Source organism: Kogia breviceps, chromosome 19, assembly GCF_026419965.1.
Source record: "Kogia breviceps isolate mKogBre1 chromosome 19, mKogBre1 haplotype 1, whole genome shotgun sequence".
In the NCBI taxonomy this organism is placed as follows: Eukaryota; Metazoa; Chordata; class Mammalia; order Artiodactyla; family Physeteridae; genus Kogia; species Kogia breviceps.
In genome coordinates this window covers 46,327,390-46,340,757 of record NC_081328.1, presented here as the reverse complement: position 1 = coordinate 46,340,757, position 13,368 = coordinate 46,327,390, and the positions used below count along the sequence as shown (strand labels likewise).

Genomic DNA, 13,368 nt, shown 5'->3' with positions numbered 1-13,368 from the left:
TCTGTGGCGAGCGGAAAGGCCCGCCTCCCCGCGTCTCGCGGGCAGGCCAGCGACGTGCGCGTGCGCGCACCCGAGGCAGCAGGCGGAAGCGGAAGTCGGGGGCGCGCCGGCTCGCAGCGGGGAGAGTTGCGGCGTCAGGACGGGTTCCTGGGTCGCCATGGGGCGCGGCAGTGGCACCTTCGAGCGTCTCCTAGGTAACGCGGCCCCCGTCCCCCGGAGCGAAAGCCCCTGGGCCCAAGCGCTCGGGGGCGACCGCCGCGCCACCCGGGCCCTGGGCGGGCGCGCAGGCGACACAGGGCCGGCGGTCCGGGGCGCGGGCCCGGCGCCGGTCGAGTGAATGAGGGTCGGCGCAGGAGACAGGCCAGGAGCCTTGGGGAAACGACCACCAGCGTCTGGCCGAGCAGGCCACACGTTCTGAGTCACGAAAACGGGTGACTCAGTGAAATAGTAAAATCTCAGTAGACTCTCCCCACCAAAACCTAGGTTGCGTGGGATTTGGGAGTCCTGACCCATACGTGGGCCCCAGAGGGTGGAGCCAGCATTGTCCTTTGTAGGTCCTGCCAAGATCTTTAGAGCGCTGCTTCCCCAGGGACCCAGACCTGCGCCCTGTGTCCCCACTGGGCTCCCGGAAGCGCCCAGGGCCAGGAAGGCGTTTCCTCTGTTTTCTGGGGTTGATAGCTGATCCTTCTGAGCCTCCTGGAAGTCACAGACACTAGGAACGGAAATCGATATTTATGGGCGATCCCCCACCCCTCCATGAAACCATGTCTGCTCTGTATTTGGGATCGGTTCTCTGGGTACTGGAATAGTCAGCCCGAGCCTGCCCTCCTTATTCCTTGAATATGGTTTCAGAGGGACCTCAGATGAGACGCCTTCCTTGCTCATTGAACCTACAGGCTGAGGAACTCAGCTTATGAGGTTGTTCGCCTCTTCAGTGGTCAGTCCCGAAGTTACTCCTAGATCCATGTTTACAATTTGTACAACTGCAGGGAAGATGGTGCTGGCTGGGCTGGAGAGCAACCCCTGAGCAGCACATCTGTCTGTCTGAGGCCACAGCGACATAGACTAGAGGTGGTAGTTGGAGAATCCTTGGCGGGTCGATCCTGTCTGCGCCCCACAAAACACTTGAAACAGAGGACTGGGGTCTCTGCTGCATGTCTCTCCAGCCATGCCTCAGCTGAGAGCTAATCAAATAGGTTAGGCTTCTGAAAAACCAGGGACTCTGAGGGATGAGGCAGCAGAATTCTTTGTTGAGAAGCAGCTGAACATAGTGTTAAATTTTGGCTCTACCCCAGCAAGCTGTGTGACTTCAGGCAGTGACCTCACCTTTCTGTTTCAGTTTCTCCGTCTGCAGAGAAGGTGGAAATATCACCTAACTCTTAAGGTTGTGTGAGAATTGAGTGAGTTCACGTAAAGTGTTTGGAACAGCACTTGGCATGTAAAAAGCTCACAACAGCTTTCTCCATTGTTATTTTCCAAGCTGTTTGTCTGTCTTTCAGGAAGGACAGTGCTTTCATGGTTGTTGTCAGGTGTCAGGAGCATTTTCTGTAGTTTTCTGTTTAGTCCAAATGTCTAAAATGGGAAGGGGGCAGTCCCTCCTGCCTGTTGCTGAGCTGGGGGACCACCTAGGGAATCACAGAGCAGGATGAGCCCCTGTAATGGTGTGTTTCTCTCTTAGACAAAGCAACCAGCCAGCTCCTTCTGGAGACCGACTGGGAGTCCATCCTCCAGATCTGTGACCTGATCCGCCAGGGGGACACACAGTAAGTGCTCTCTCAAAAGCAATGGGGTGGCCACACCGTGGACTAGGGTTGCTTGGTGCCCGCTCATCTTCCAAGATCCTGCCCGGTTGGAAGCCAACCATGTTAGGCCCTGGTGGAGGACTGTGTAGTCTGTGTGCTGGGGTTTTTGAGATCTTGGGACGATTAAAGGACTTTCTCTGTACAGCTTGGGAGGGCACAGTTACCTGGACATTTGTCTGGGGGGTGTCTCAGGGACCAGATGGTGGGTGGGCTTTTCTCAGTCTTAGAGGCTGTCTTCTTTCTCTTTTTCTCTTTCTGCTTTTATCAATGCCTTTTTCTGTCAGAGCAAAATATGCAGTGAGCTCCATCAAGAAGAAAGTCAATGACAAGAATCCCCACGTGGCCTTATATGCCCTAGAGGTAATCAGACCCTGTACTCCAGGTGGCACTGGTGGGGATAGCAGGGATGGGCGTACCACCAGAAATGGAGGCACTGGGGCCGTGGAGCAGGGCTGGGAGCAATGCCTCAGCTGTTCCACCCGAGGCTGACACGTGTGGGCCCTGAGGTTGACTCCAGTGTCTGTCCTTGGTGATAAAACACAGAGTTAGAAGAAGCAGGTATAACCCTGGCTGCTTCCTGCCTCAGAGGCTGTAACGTGGGCTTTCTTGTCCGGCTGGGTAGCCTGAGGGCCCTGTTGAGGCCTGCCTTCTTGTGGGGAGGTGGGCCCGTCCAGGACGGGGAGTTCCTGGCCTGACCAGACTAAGTCTACCCCTCCTTGGGGTCTGCAGGTCATGGAGTCCGTGGTGAAGAACTGTGGCCAGACGGTTCATGATGAGGTGGCGAACAAGCAGACCATGGAGGAGCTGAAGGAGCTGCTGAAGGTGGGCACTCTGCGGGAAGCAGAGAGGCCCAGACTGGGGTGCGCCACCCCACGGGCTTCTTGGGGCTTTGCTGGTGGGAACAGTGCCAGGTGCTGGAGGACTGGATGGCGAGTGTTCGTGGTCCCTGCCTGGTGAGGTCAGGCCTTCCCAGAAGTCAACGGGGCTGCGTCTGGGGGTGTGGAGGAGACCCCACTCCCCTGCAAAGTTGGGAAGGCTTCCTGGGGGGCAGGAGCTGAGTCTTGAAGGGCAGGGGATGCTCACTGAGCAGTGGAGAAGGTGGGGAGGGAGCTGTGTGCCCTGGGCAGAGGGTGTAAGTGGAGGCCTGCGGTCCCCAGAGGGCTTGGGTAGAATTCTGAGCAGGGAGGCACGTGAGTGTTTGTGGAGGGAGAGTTGGGGAACAGCAACAGCAGAGCAGGGACACCAGGGCAGTGGGTTTTACGTGCCACTCCCCCTCCATGGGTGAGGGGCACCCCACGGAGCTGAGGGTGCAGGTGCCCTGGGTGGCAACCAGGAAGTGAAGCCCCAGCACCAACTCCGCCGCCACTGTGGCCTGGGCCCTTTGGGCGCCTGTGGGCCTCACAGCCAGGAGCCTGTCTGGGGCTGAACTGACGACGGGGCTTCTCCAAAGCCCTGACTGGTGACTTGGCCAGTCCCTGCTCTGGCCTGGGTGACAGTGGAGGAGTTAGAACCCGCCCTCCTTGTCCTGGCACGATTGTGTCCTGTTCACACTGCACATGGTCTGAGTCCTCACAGGGGCAGGGCTGCCTAGAAAGGGGTCCACTGACTGGACCCCGATTACAGGGAAGAGCGGGAACCCTGGCACGTGAGCTGTGCTTGGTGTCTTGAAGCAGCTTTCTTGACCCACCATCCTGAGCATTGTGTGTGGATAGGATCCTGAGAGAGCTCTAGAAATGTGATTGTGCTTTAGTTTGTTAGTGGTGGTGGCTTTGTACGGGGGGAACTTTCTGGAGCCACTCCCCCGCCTGCCCGCGCTGCCTATGACTGGAAGGAGGGGCCAGCCGACCGTGCATCTGCTTCCTCAGCCCAGGCCTGATTGGCTCTGCCTGTTAGAGGCTGGTCTTAGCCGGCACCAGAGTGAGTTACATGCTGAGGAGCTCACTAGGCAGTCAGGGTCCTGTAGGACATGGGGATGGGGTGGGGAGAGACAGGTAGTCACGGGGCAGTAGGGGTTTGGGAGCCTCCACCTGAGGGATGCGCAGCTTCACCTAGGCAGTTAGGATAAGTCCAGGTCCTGAGTGGGCAGATAGGTGCAATGGATTTGTCCTTGGGGACAGGGCTTCCTCAAGTAGGCCTGGGTTTGGGGAGTGGGTCACTACATGGCCCTGGTGCCCCACTTGGGGGACCCGCCCCACCTCTGCCAGCCTCAATTGCTCGGAGTGTTGGGGTCTTGCCAGCTGCTTTTCCAGGCTGAGATGTCTTTTTGGCACCTGCCTTTCCCAAGGTTCTTATCTTCTTTCCTCCCTTCTTCACAGAGGCAGGTGGAAGTAAATGTCCGAAACAAGATCCTGTACCTGATTCAGGCCTGGGCGCATGCATTCCGGAACGAGCCCAAATACAAGGTCGTTCAGGACACGTACCAGATCATGAAGGTGGAAGGTGAGTCAGGGTGGTGGGGAGCAGGAGGGTCCAGTGCCAGACTTGGGACATGCCACCAGGAGTTGAGGGGCTGCCCTGCACAAGGAGGGCCCAAGGGTGGCTGTGGCCACCTCATGCGCGGTGGGGGTAGCACTGTGCTCTGGGCACAGTGGACACTCCTAGAGAGTTGTAAGTGGGGGTGTGGCAGCCGAGGTGTGCTTCTTAAGGCCCACTGTGCATTCCTCCTGGCTGTTGTGGTGCCAGTGGAGAGGTGGTGGGCTTCGGCAAGGAGGGCGTTGGATTCAGGCCTTGTTTAGAGGATTTGCAGGTGCTCTCGCCAGGCATGGAATGAGAGGGCTGGGCTGGGGCCTCTCCCACCTGTGCTGCGGGGGAAGAGGGCAGGTCCTCTGGCCCTGAAGATGAGGCATGGAGGGGGAGCAGAGGCAGTGCCTGCTGGCCACGGGGTGGGCAGGACCGTGCACACACTGTGTGATGAGGTCAGTGAGCTGGCCTCAAGCTTCAATCTCTGGACGTTATACACGAGAGAGAACGTGCAAAACTTTATGGGGGGGAATTCTCTGCTGATTCAGTGGTTAAGATTCCAGGCTTTCACTGCTGGATGCCTGGGTAGACCCCTGGTTGGGGAACTAATATCTCCATAAGCCACACGGCATGGCCAAAAACAAAAACAAAGCTTTTATGGGATTCTCAAGAGGTCCATGTCTCAAAAAACAGCTTAGGAACTCCAACTTTAAGAGCTCTGGGAAGCACACTTGGCTGGGGTGCAGGACCAGGAGCCAGATGGACTGGGGAATGTCTTTGAGGCCTTGATGAGATGGGAGCAACGCCTGGCTCTTTGTGTGGTCCCCAGGACAGAGCGGCCTGTGGGGAGCCACCCCAGCTAGGGGGCGGGCTGGCTGAGCTGTGCCCCAAGGCACCCTTGCCCAGTGTGGGGTCACCGTGCCTGCTGCCCCGGGGCTCTTGGCCTCTTCTGTCTGTTTGGGGAGGCAGATGCCAAGAGCTAGGATGTGGCTCTGGAGGCCTCAGGGCAGATGGGTTTGGGCAGGTGAGGCTATGGGCCTCGCCCACTAGGGCAGCACTTGGCGGTAACAGCGGCCTCCTTTCTCCAGGACACGTCTTCCCAGAGTTCAAGGAGAGCGATGCCATGTTTGCGGCGGAGAGAGTGAGTTCACGGGGTGCTGGAGGTCTAGGAGTTAGGCTGCTTTGAGAAGGCAGAAGGGAAGCCCTGGGATCTGGGATTGTTGGCAGCAGATGAGCTGCTGATCTGTCTCAAAAACGAGAAAGCTAGACTTTTTTCAGTAGAATATGCAGCTGTGTCTGCAGGTTGAGACAGGAACCCAGTTCAAGTTGCCTTAGGGCTGTGGTTCCCACAGCCATGAAGACAAATACTTATATGTCCCCAAAGCTGTGGGAAGTCTTGCTGTCAGGTCTTTAGAAAGAAAGGAAGACTGTTTTGGAGGGGGATCCTTCCTTGAGTCATGTCTGCTGTGAGTTGGCTCCAGTCCACTGCACACACCTGTGGGAAACGGGGATCGGCAGGGAGGGCAGGGACTATGTGACCCAACTCTGCCTGTCCCCAGGCCCCCGACTGGGTGGATGCTGAGGAGTGCCACCGGTGCCGGGTGCAGTTCGGGGTCATGACCCGCAAGGTGAGTGCACCCGCCTTGGGGAGGCGCCTGGCTCCACACCTGGCCGGGGCAGACCCCAGGCCACCTGCTGTCATCACAAGGCCATCGCACTGACGCGCGGGCCTTTCTCTCTTGGCTGGGACCTGGCGGTGTAGGGAGGAGTGTGGTCACCTAGGGTTGGTGTCTGATGGTCAGTGCTGTCAGGTGAAGTTCGGGCAAGGCTGCACCCCTCTGGGAACAGGAGTATACCCCACGCCCGGGGCTGGGGGTTTGGGTCTGCGTTGCCTCGGCCAGTAGCCCCTTGGCCGAGTCTCCTCAGTTGACTTGGCCTGTGCAGCTTGAACCCTCCCTCTTTCCACCGAAGCCCAGGCTGGCCGTGGCAAAGGCTGGGGCCTGGGGCATCCGAGCAGACTCACCGGACTCACCGTCCAGCAAAACTCGTTTATCAGGACAACTCATGCATGTTTTTTGTGAATTTTTCTTCTTAATTTGACTTCTTTTACTCAAAGTGGAGGCTACGGTTGAGAGCTTGCAAGTGCACCCCATTCCCCCAGGGCCTTTGTGGCCTCCTGGGCTTGCCTTTTGCCCACCCTGGCCTGGGAGACCCGGTCTGGCGTGTCTTGCAGTGGGCGGTGCTGGGCGGAGGATGGGCGTGAGGGGTGGCCGGCCAGGCTGCCCTGACCTGTCCCGTGTCGCAGCACCACTGCCGGGCATGCGGCCAGATCTTCTGCGGCAAATGCTCCTCCAAGTATTCCACCATCCCCAAGTTTGGCATTGAGAAGGAGGTGCGTGTGTGCGAGCCCTGCTACGAGCAGCTCAACAAGTAAGTTCCCTCGGACACTGAGAGGAGCCAGCTTCTACCTTGTTAATCGGGGTGGGAGCGGAGGCCGTGGGGAGCGGCAGACTTGGACAGAGCCCGGCAGGGCCCCCAGCTCTGAGACCTGCTAGCCAATTGCTCAGGTTTGTTTTTGTAACGTCTTAGTTTGGGAGTGACACTAGAGAAGAGATGCAGGAATGGTCTGGAGACCACACACACACTCTGCCCCTCCCACAGCCTGGGTCCCTCGGCCCCATTGACTCCATCACACCTGCCCTCCCCGCATCTGCCTGCGTGTCCACACGCATACACGTTGTGTCCTGAACCAGTTGAGAGTGAGCTGCAAGCACCCTGTCCTCCTCACCTCGACCTCCTCCATGCGCTTCCCGGGAGGAACTTTCCCCATGTGACTGCTGCCGGCTGTCAAGTTGGGGCATTTAGCATCAGCGTGGTTCTGACACTCCCCAGTCCCTGTCCAGGGTTCCTGTGTCCCAGTAACGTCCTGTGGCAGTTTTGTCCTGTCAGGACCCATCCACCGCATCAGCTCCCTAACCCAGCATGTTTCATCTGCTTCATTGTTTGTGACGAGGATGTCGCTGAGGGGTCTAGGCTGTTGTGACACGTCTCTGGGTTTGGGTCCAAGGTTTCCTCGTGGTTAGAGACAGGTTCTGTGCGGCTGGCCTGGGAGCCTGTGCCATCCATCTGTCCCAGCATCAGTGACAGAATCTGATCCCTTGGTGAAGTGGTGTCTGCAGGCTGCTCCACCGAGAGGTCCTTTTCTGTGGAAGGCCGCAGCCAGGCGGGTGTTTGAGCCCCATTTGCAGGAGGGGGTGCTGTAGCTTAGGCTGGTGACTTGCCCACAGTTCCATAGCCCAGAGGTGACAGCTGGTTTGAGGGTCCAGCTTTTCTCTGGAACGTGGTCTGTGGAACTCCCGTCTTCTGTGGGGATGTTGGAGGGAAGCCCCAGGCTGTGTCCTGAGAACTTGTGGGGGGCCAGGGGTACAGTGCCTGATGACGTACAGCATCCTGTCTCCTCCAGGAAAGCAGAAGGAAAGGCCGCCTCGACGACGGAGCTGCCCCCGGAGTACCTGACCAGCCCCCTGTCGCAGCAGTCCCAGGTACTGCCCGGGCCTGCAGGGGCGCCTCACCCCTGGGCCCCGCTCACCTGCCCTGTCATCCTCAGCTGCCCCCCAAGAGGGATGAGACGGCCCTGCAGGAGGAGGAGGAGCTTCAGCTGGCCCTGGCCCTGTCGCAGTCCGAGGCCGAGGAGAAGGAGAGAATGGTGAGCTGGGGGTGGCCTCGCTGAGTCTGGGGGTGCTAGGGGAGTCCAGGGGCACCCTCATGACACCCTTCTCCTGGTTCTCTGCAGAGACAGAAGTCGGCCTATGCCGCGTACCCCAAGGCAGAGCCCACACCTGTGGCCTCGTCAGCGCCCCCCGCCAGCAGCCTGTACTCTTCGCCTGTGGTGAGCCTGCTCTCCGGCTCGGCCCCACTGGCTTGGACCCCTGTCCCATGGTGGGGTGGGGAGGCGGGGGGTTGGTGCCCCAACCTGGGGGCACGTGTCTCATGGGCAGGGGCAGGGTGAAGCCTGGCGCCCACAGGTCTCAGCTCCCTGGTTGAGACCCCTGTGGGATAGAGGGCACTATAAAGGCTGGAGGTCTCACTGTCGAGACCCTGGTCTCTTCCATGCCCCCCAGAGCAGGAGGAGGTGAGAACCCCTGGGGTCAAAGGTGCTCTGCGTTTTTCTGGCCTTCAGTGAGGCCATCACAGGTCTGCTTTTTGGGGATGGACCCAGCCTCTACTTGGCCTCAGTTCTCTTTGTAAAAAGGGGGTGGGTGGCAGGTGGGAGGAAAGGTTTAGAAAGTCACTTGCAAACTCTGCAGGGCTCTGTGGGTGGGGCTGAGAGCAGCCCTGCCACCTGCCCACCTGTCCCTGTGGTTCATGGGAGGGCTGGTGGGGCATCACGCTGTGCCCTGTCTATGGTTTTGGAGCCCCTTGGGGCTCGGACAGGCTTTGGCCGGCCTCTAGGGTCCACTGTCATGGCTGCGTCATCCAGGCCTCCTGAGCGATGGTCAGGGTTGCTGCTGCTCCGGCCTATGACGCCTCACAGCCCCCCATGTCTCCCCAGAACTCGTCGGCGCCTCTGGCTGAAGACATCGACCCCGAGGTGAGGACACCCTGTGTGTGGCGCTTTCCCCCTTGCTGCCTCCTGGCCCTTGGGAGTGACCCCCTCTTGCCTGTGCAGCTCGCCCGGTACCTCAACCGGAACTACTGGGAGAAGAAGCAGGAGGAGGCTCGGAAGAGCCCCACGCCCTCCGCACCGGTGCCTCTGTCGGAGCCCGCCGCCCAGCCCGGGGAGGGACACACAGTCCCTGCCAGTGTGGAGGTAAGGGGGCTGCTCTCAGGCTCCTGGCCATGGTCCCTTGGGAGGGGGCTGCCAGGACAGGCCAGGGGTGGAGTCCCAGTCACTCTCTGGTGTCTTCCAGACTTCCCTCCCGGAGACAGACCCTCAGCCTGTAAATCCGGCCGGAGGCCCCTTTAGTGAGGTAAGCCATGGCTCCCTCCTCAAGCTGGGGGCATACTTGGCCTCCCGGAGCACAGTGTGCTAGGGCCTGACCAGGCACCTGTCAGGAGGGCCGAGCTGTGCCTGCAGTGACCTCCTAGAGGCAGGCCATTGCAGCTCATGGCTCTCCGTTGAACCTCCCTGGGCTGGCTGTGGGCCAGAGCTCGTCTACTCGCTGGCTACTCATGGCCTACGCTGAATGGATTGGAATATTCTGGGGTTCTGCACTTGGGTGCCCAGTAGAATAAGAGGCTAGGCCCAGGACAGCCTTGTCTCGGCCACACTGCACCTCTGGGCAAAACCCAAGCCTCCCTGGGCCTTAGTTTCCTCACATGTGAACCGGGTGCTGAGGGTGCCCCGTGCAGACCCACCGGGAGGACCAAGTCAGATGTAGAGCAGGCTCGGAGCTCAGCGGCCAGCATAGCCAGATGGTGGGTCCCTGCCCCTGCTCAGGGACCTGGGGGCGAGGGAGGCACTCAGCCAGACCCCCTGTGCCCCGGCAGCAATACCAGAATGGGGAGTCGGAGGAGAGCCACGCACAGTTCCTGAAAGCCCTGCAGAATGCCGTCACCACCTTTGTCAACCGCATGAAGAGCAACCACGTGCGGGGCCGCAGCATCACCAACGACTCGGCCGTGCTGTCCCTCTTCCAGTCCATCAACGGCATGCACCCCCAGCTGCTCGAGCTGCTCAACCAGCTGGATGAGCGCAGGCGTAGGTGCCGCACACACCCTCCCGGGCGTCCCTCCAGGGCCACAGGGGCTCCCATCAGGGGCCGGCCACATCCCCTCGGGGCAGTGGGTGCCCTCCGCCAGGCGTCATCAGTCCTGGGGTCGTGTGGGCAGGGCTGCCCCGAGGGACTTGGGGTTCTACAAGAGATAGTCCCAGTGGCAGGAAATGTCCCACTGAGCGCTGGACAGTCAGCTGGAGGAAGTGTATGCGTGCGTGCGTGAGCGCCCACCCACCCCGGAGCCATTATGCCAGCTGCGCCCTGCTGACAAGCGCTCAGCTGGGGAGCCATTGCCAAGGCCCCCGCTCTGCCCCCTCCCCACAGTGTACTATGAGGGGCTGCAGGACAAGCTGGCACAGATCCGTGACGCCCGGGGGGCACTCAGTGCCCTGCGGGAGGAGCACCGGGAGAAGCTGCGCCGTGCAGCCGAGGAGGCCGAGCGCCAGCGCCAGATCCAGCTGGCCCAGAAGCTGGAGATCATGCGGCAGAAGAAGCAGGTGCGGCAGCGGCGGCCCAGCCCTGGGGGTGTGGGGGGCAAAGCCGGCTCTGATGGCTACCTCATGGCCCACAGGAGTACCTGGAGGTGCAGCGGCAGCTGGCCATCCAGCGCCTGCAGGAGCAGGAGAAGGAGCGGCAGATGCGCCTGGAGCAGCAGAAGCAGACCATCCAGATGCGGGCCCAGATGCCAGCCTTCTCCCTGCCCTATGCCCAGGCATGTGCCTGCCACACGTCCCACTCCCTCCGGGTGCCCTAGTGACCGAGAACTGCCCTGAAAGCCGTCTCTCCATCTCCAGCTCCAGGCCATGCCCGCAGCGGGGGGCGTGCTGTACCAGCCCTCTGGCCCAGCAAGCTTTGCGGGGACCTTCAGCCCGGCGGGCTCAGTGGAGGGCTCTCCCATGCACACCATGTACATGAGCCAGCCGGCCCCAGCCACCAGCGGCCCCTACCCCAGCATGCCCGGTGCCGCAGCAGGTAACCAGGGGGCGGGTAGGCGGAGGACCAACAGCCCAGATGAGCCCCGGACCACTACCCCTTTCTCCTTTTATTTCAGTGTGATTTCAAGAGTTACAAAACAGTTGACAGAATGGTACAAAGAATTTTTCAGATTGCCAGACATTTCCTTGTCAGCACTTGCCCTCTCTCCACACACACTTTTTTTTCTGACCCGATTTAGGGTGCATGGCAGGCGTGACGCCCTTTACTCCTAGAGGCCTCGGTGCATTTGCTAAACCAGGATGCTCCCCACGGCCTGGGTACAGATGCCGGACCAAGGGCTCTGAAGCCATGTTGTGACTGTGTCCATAGCCAGCTCAGCTCCCACACGGTCCCAGTACCCCGTTTGTGCCAACAGGAAACCCTTCACATGTTTAGCTGACCTGCTTCTCTCACCTCCTTTAATCTAGAATGTTCTTTGGTCTGCTCTGGCATTCTGTGACACTGACTTCCCAAAGAGCACTGGCTTGTCGTCTTGCAGACAATCCCTCAGTTTGGGTGTGACTGGTCTTCGGAGAGTGTGACATTCTGGGGGTCCTTTTCTATCTTTGTTGATTTCACTTGCTATCGTTTTGTGAGAATGTGAAACACAAACTTGGTTCCAAAAGTCATAAGGAGAAGGAAAAGTCAGAGGAGGGCCCCCGCTGTCTTCCCCACGTTGGGGTGGTGAGCTCTTTCCTCTTTTCCTCCAGATCCCAGCATGGTGAGCGCTTACATGTACCCAGCAGGGACCGCTGGCACGCAGGCAGCCCCTCAGGGCCCCACTGGGCCCACCACCAGCCCGGCCTACTCATCCTACCAGCCCACTCCTACACAGGGCTATCAGGTAGGTGGGGAGGCCGTCCCCTCTCCCACAAGGCCGTTGGGGCACCTGGGCTCAGCCTTCTCCCACTGCCTCTTCCCCTCCACAGAACGTGGCTTCCCAGGCCCCGCAGAGCCTCCCGGCCATCTCCCAGCCTCCGCAGTCCAGCACCATGGGCTACATGGGGAGCCAGTCAGTGACCATGGGCTACCAGCCTTACGGCATGCAGGTGAGAGGCTGTGGGGGCATCGGATAGGAGGGGCGGGGAGGGGGGGGCAGTGCTGGGCAGGCTCCACCCTCTGCTCACCGCCCCACGTCCCCTCCACTGTTCTCTCCTTGCTGGTTGGCGTTTATCTGGTTACAGAGCTCCTTTCTCAGTGTGGGGTTGTTTTATCTTCCACAGAATCTCATGCCCACCCTCCCCGGCCAAGACGCACCGCTGCCACCCCCGCAGCAGCCCTACATCTCGGGGCAGCAGCCCGTGTACCCACAGGTGAGCCTCTCCCGGGGCCACCACCGTGGGTCACGACGGGACAGGTTTTGCTCTGGACCCCCCTCAGCAGTGGGGCTGCCCTGGGAAGTGCAGCCAGTGCAGGGCAGGACAGACACTTAGCAACACCTACAGGTGCCAAACCATGCATTTACTTAAGAGCCCAAGGTCACGTCATCTCGGATCCACAGACATGAATCGGGAACACCTGGGGTCTGGGCTCTGCTGGGGACAGGGAGAGAGCAGGGAGTCAGGAGGGTGGGCTCGAGGGGCCTGAGTACCATGGCGAGGCCGGGATGTGGCGTTTTGAGAGGAGCCGGTATAAGGTGGGGAGGCTGGGGCCTGGGAAGGGAGGACAGACCGATGGTCCATGTGCCCCCCCCACAGATGGCACCCTCTAGCGGCCCTCCCCAGCAGCAGCCCCCAGTGGCCCAGCAGCCACCTCCACAGGGGCCGCCGCCACAGGGCAGCGAAGCCCAGCTCATCTCATTTGACTGACCCCGGCTGGAGCTCCCTGTCCAGAGTAACACTACGGTTCTCCAAAACCACCGCCTCCGTCTCTAACTAGCGTCGTCCTCCTGCCTTGCTTTCTCCCCTCTGTGTGTAGTGTCCCTGCTCTGCGCAGGTGGGGTGGCCCTTCACCCTGACCCTTCTCCATCTTTGTCCTTGCCTGCTGGCTCCTCGTCCCCCCAGGCCCCATCCTTGTCCCTGTCTTCTTGAGTTGGTGTCTGACTCCTCTCCCCAGGGCTGGGCCTCGGGGGGGAGGGTAGAAGGGAAGGACTTTCTCTGAGAGGAAGCCCCCAGCCCAGCACGTCAGGTCCTGAGAGGGCCAGGTGGAGTGGGTCTCTGCCCCACACAGCTCATGCCCTTCCCATGCCCACTCAGGAGACCTTAGGGCCTGTGGCCTGTGACTAGCGTGAGTCCTCCCCTGCTGGCTGTCAGCAGGGGTGCTTCTGGCCCTTACAGGAAGGGTGGGGCCTGTCTCCAGCTTCTCTGCTTCTGAGCCGTCATCTCATCCAGTGCCCTGAGTAGACAGAATGGAACAGTGATAATAAAATGTCTTTCAACAAGTATTCGGGTGTTTGCAGAGAGAAGGTGCTGGGC

At 60.2% G+C, this 13,368-nt stretch overlaps 1 protein-coding gene across 2 annotated transcripts; it reads left to right on the top strand.

Moving 5' to 3' along the window:
* The first annotated feature begins 37 nt into the window (after nt 1–37).
* Nucleotides 38–13,337, top strand: HGS (hepatocyte growth factor-regulated tyrosine kinase substrate). Of its 2 annotated transcripts, XM_059047611.2 has the most exons (22): nt 38–194; nt 1,679–1,763; nt 2,087–2,162; nt 2,532–2,624; nt 4,118–4,241; nt 5,351–5,403; nt 5,822–5,890; nt 6,568–6,692; nt 7,726–7,804; nt 7,870–7,968; nt 8,056–8,151; nt 8,815–8,853; nt 8,932–9,072; nt 9,173–9,232; nt 9,753–9,963; nt 10,304–10,476; nt 10,551–10,691; nt 10,774–10,951; nt 11,665–11,798; nt 11,884–12,003; nt 12,178–12,267; nt 12,652–13,337. In XM_059047611.2, the coding sequence occupies exons 1-22, from the start codon at nt 158–160 to the stop codon at nt 12,760–12,762; spliced, it is 2,334 nt and encodes a 777-aa protein (XP_058903594.1). In that variant the 5' UTR covers nt 38–157; the 3' UTR covers nt 12,763–13,337. The 2 variants fall into 2 exon arrangements, with proteins under 2 accessions (XP_058903594.1, XP_066876627.1); XM_067020526.1 differs by lacking the exon at nt 2,087–2,162 and having other exon boundaries at nt 81–194.
* Nucleotides 13,338–13,368: the final 31 nt, after the last annotated feature.

Coding starts and splice junctions, on each gene's coding strand:
- HGS (XM_059047611.2), top strand. CDS start 158: ATGGGGCGCGGCAGTGGCACCTTCGAGCGTCTCCTAG. Junction 8,152..8,814: donor GCCTGTACTCTTCGCCTGTG/GTGAGCCTGCTC, acceptor ATGTCTCCCCAG/AACTCGTCGGCGCCTCTGGC. Junction 12,004..12,177: donor ACCAGCCTTACGGCATGCAG/GTGAGAGGCTGT, acceptor TATCTTCCACAG/AATCTCATGCCCACCCTCCC.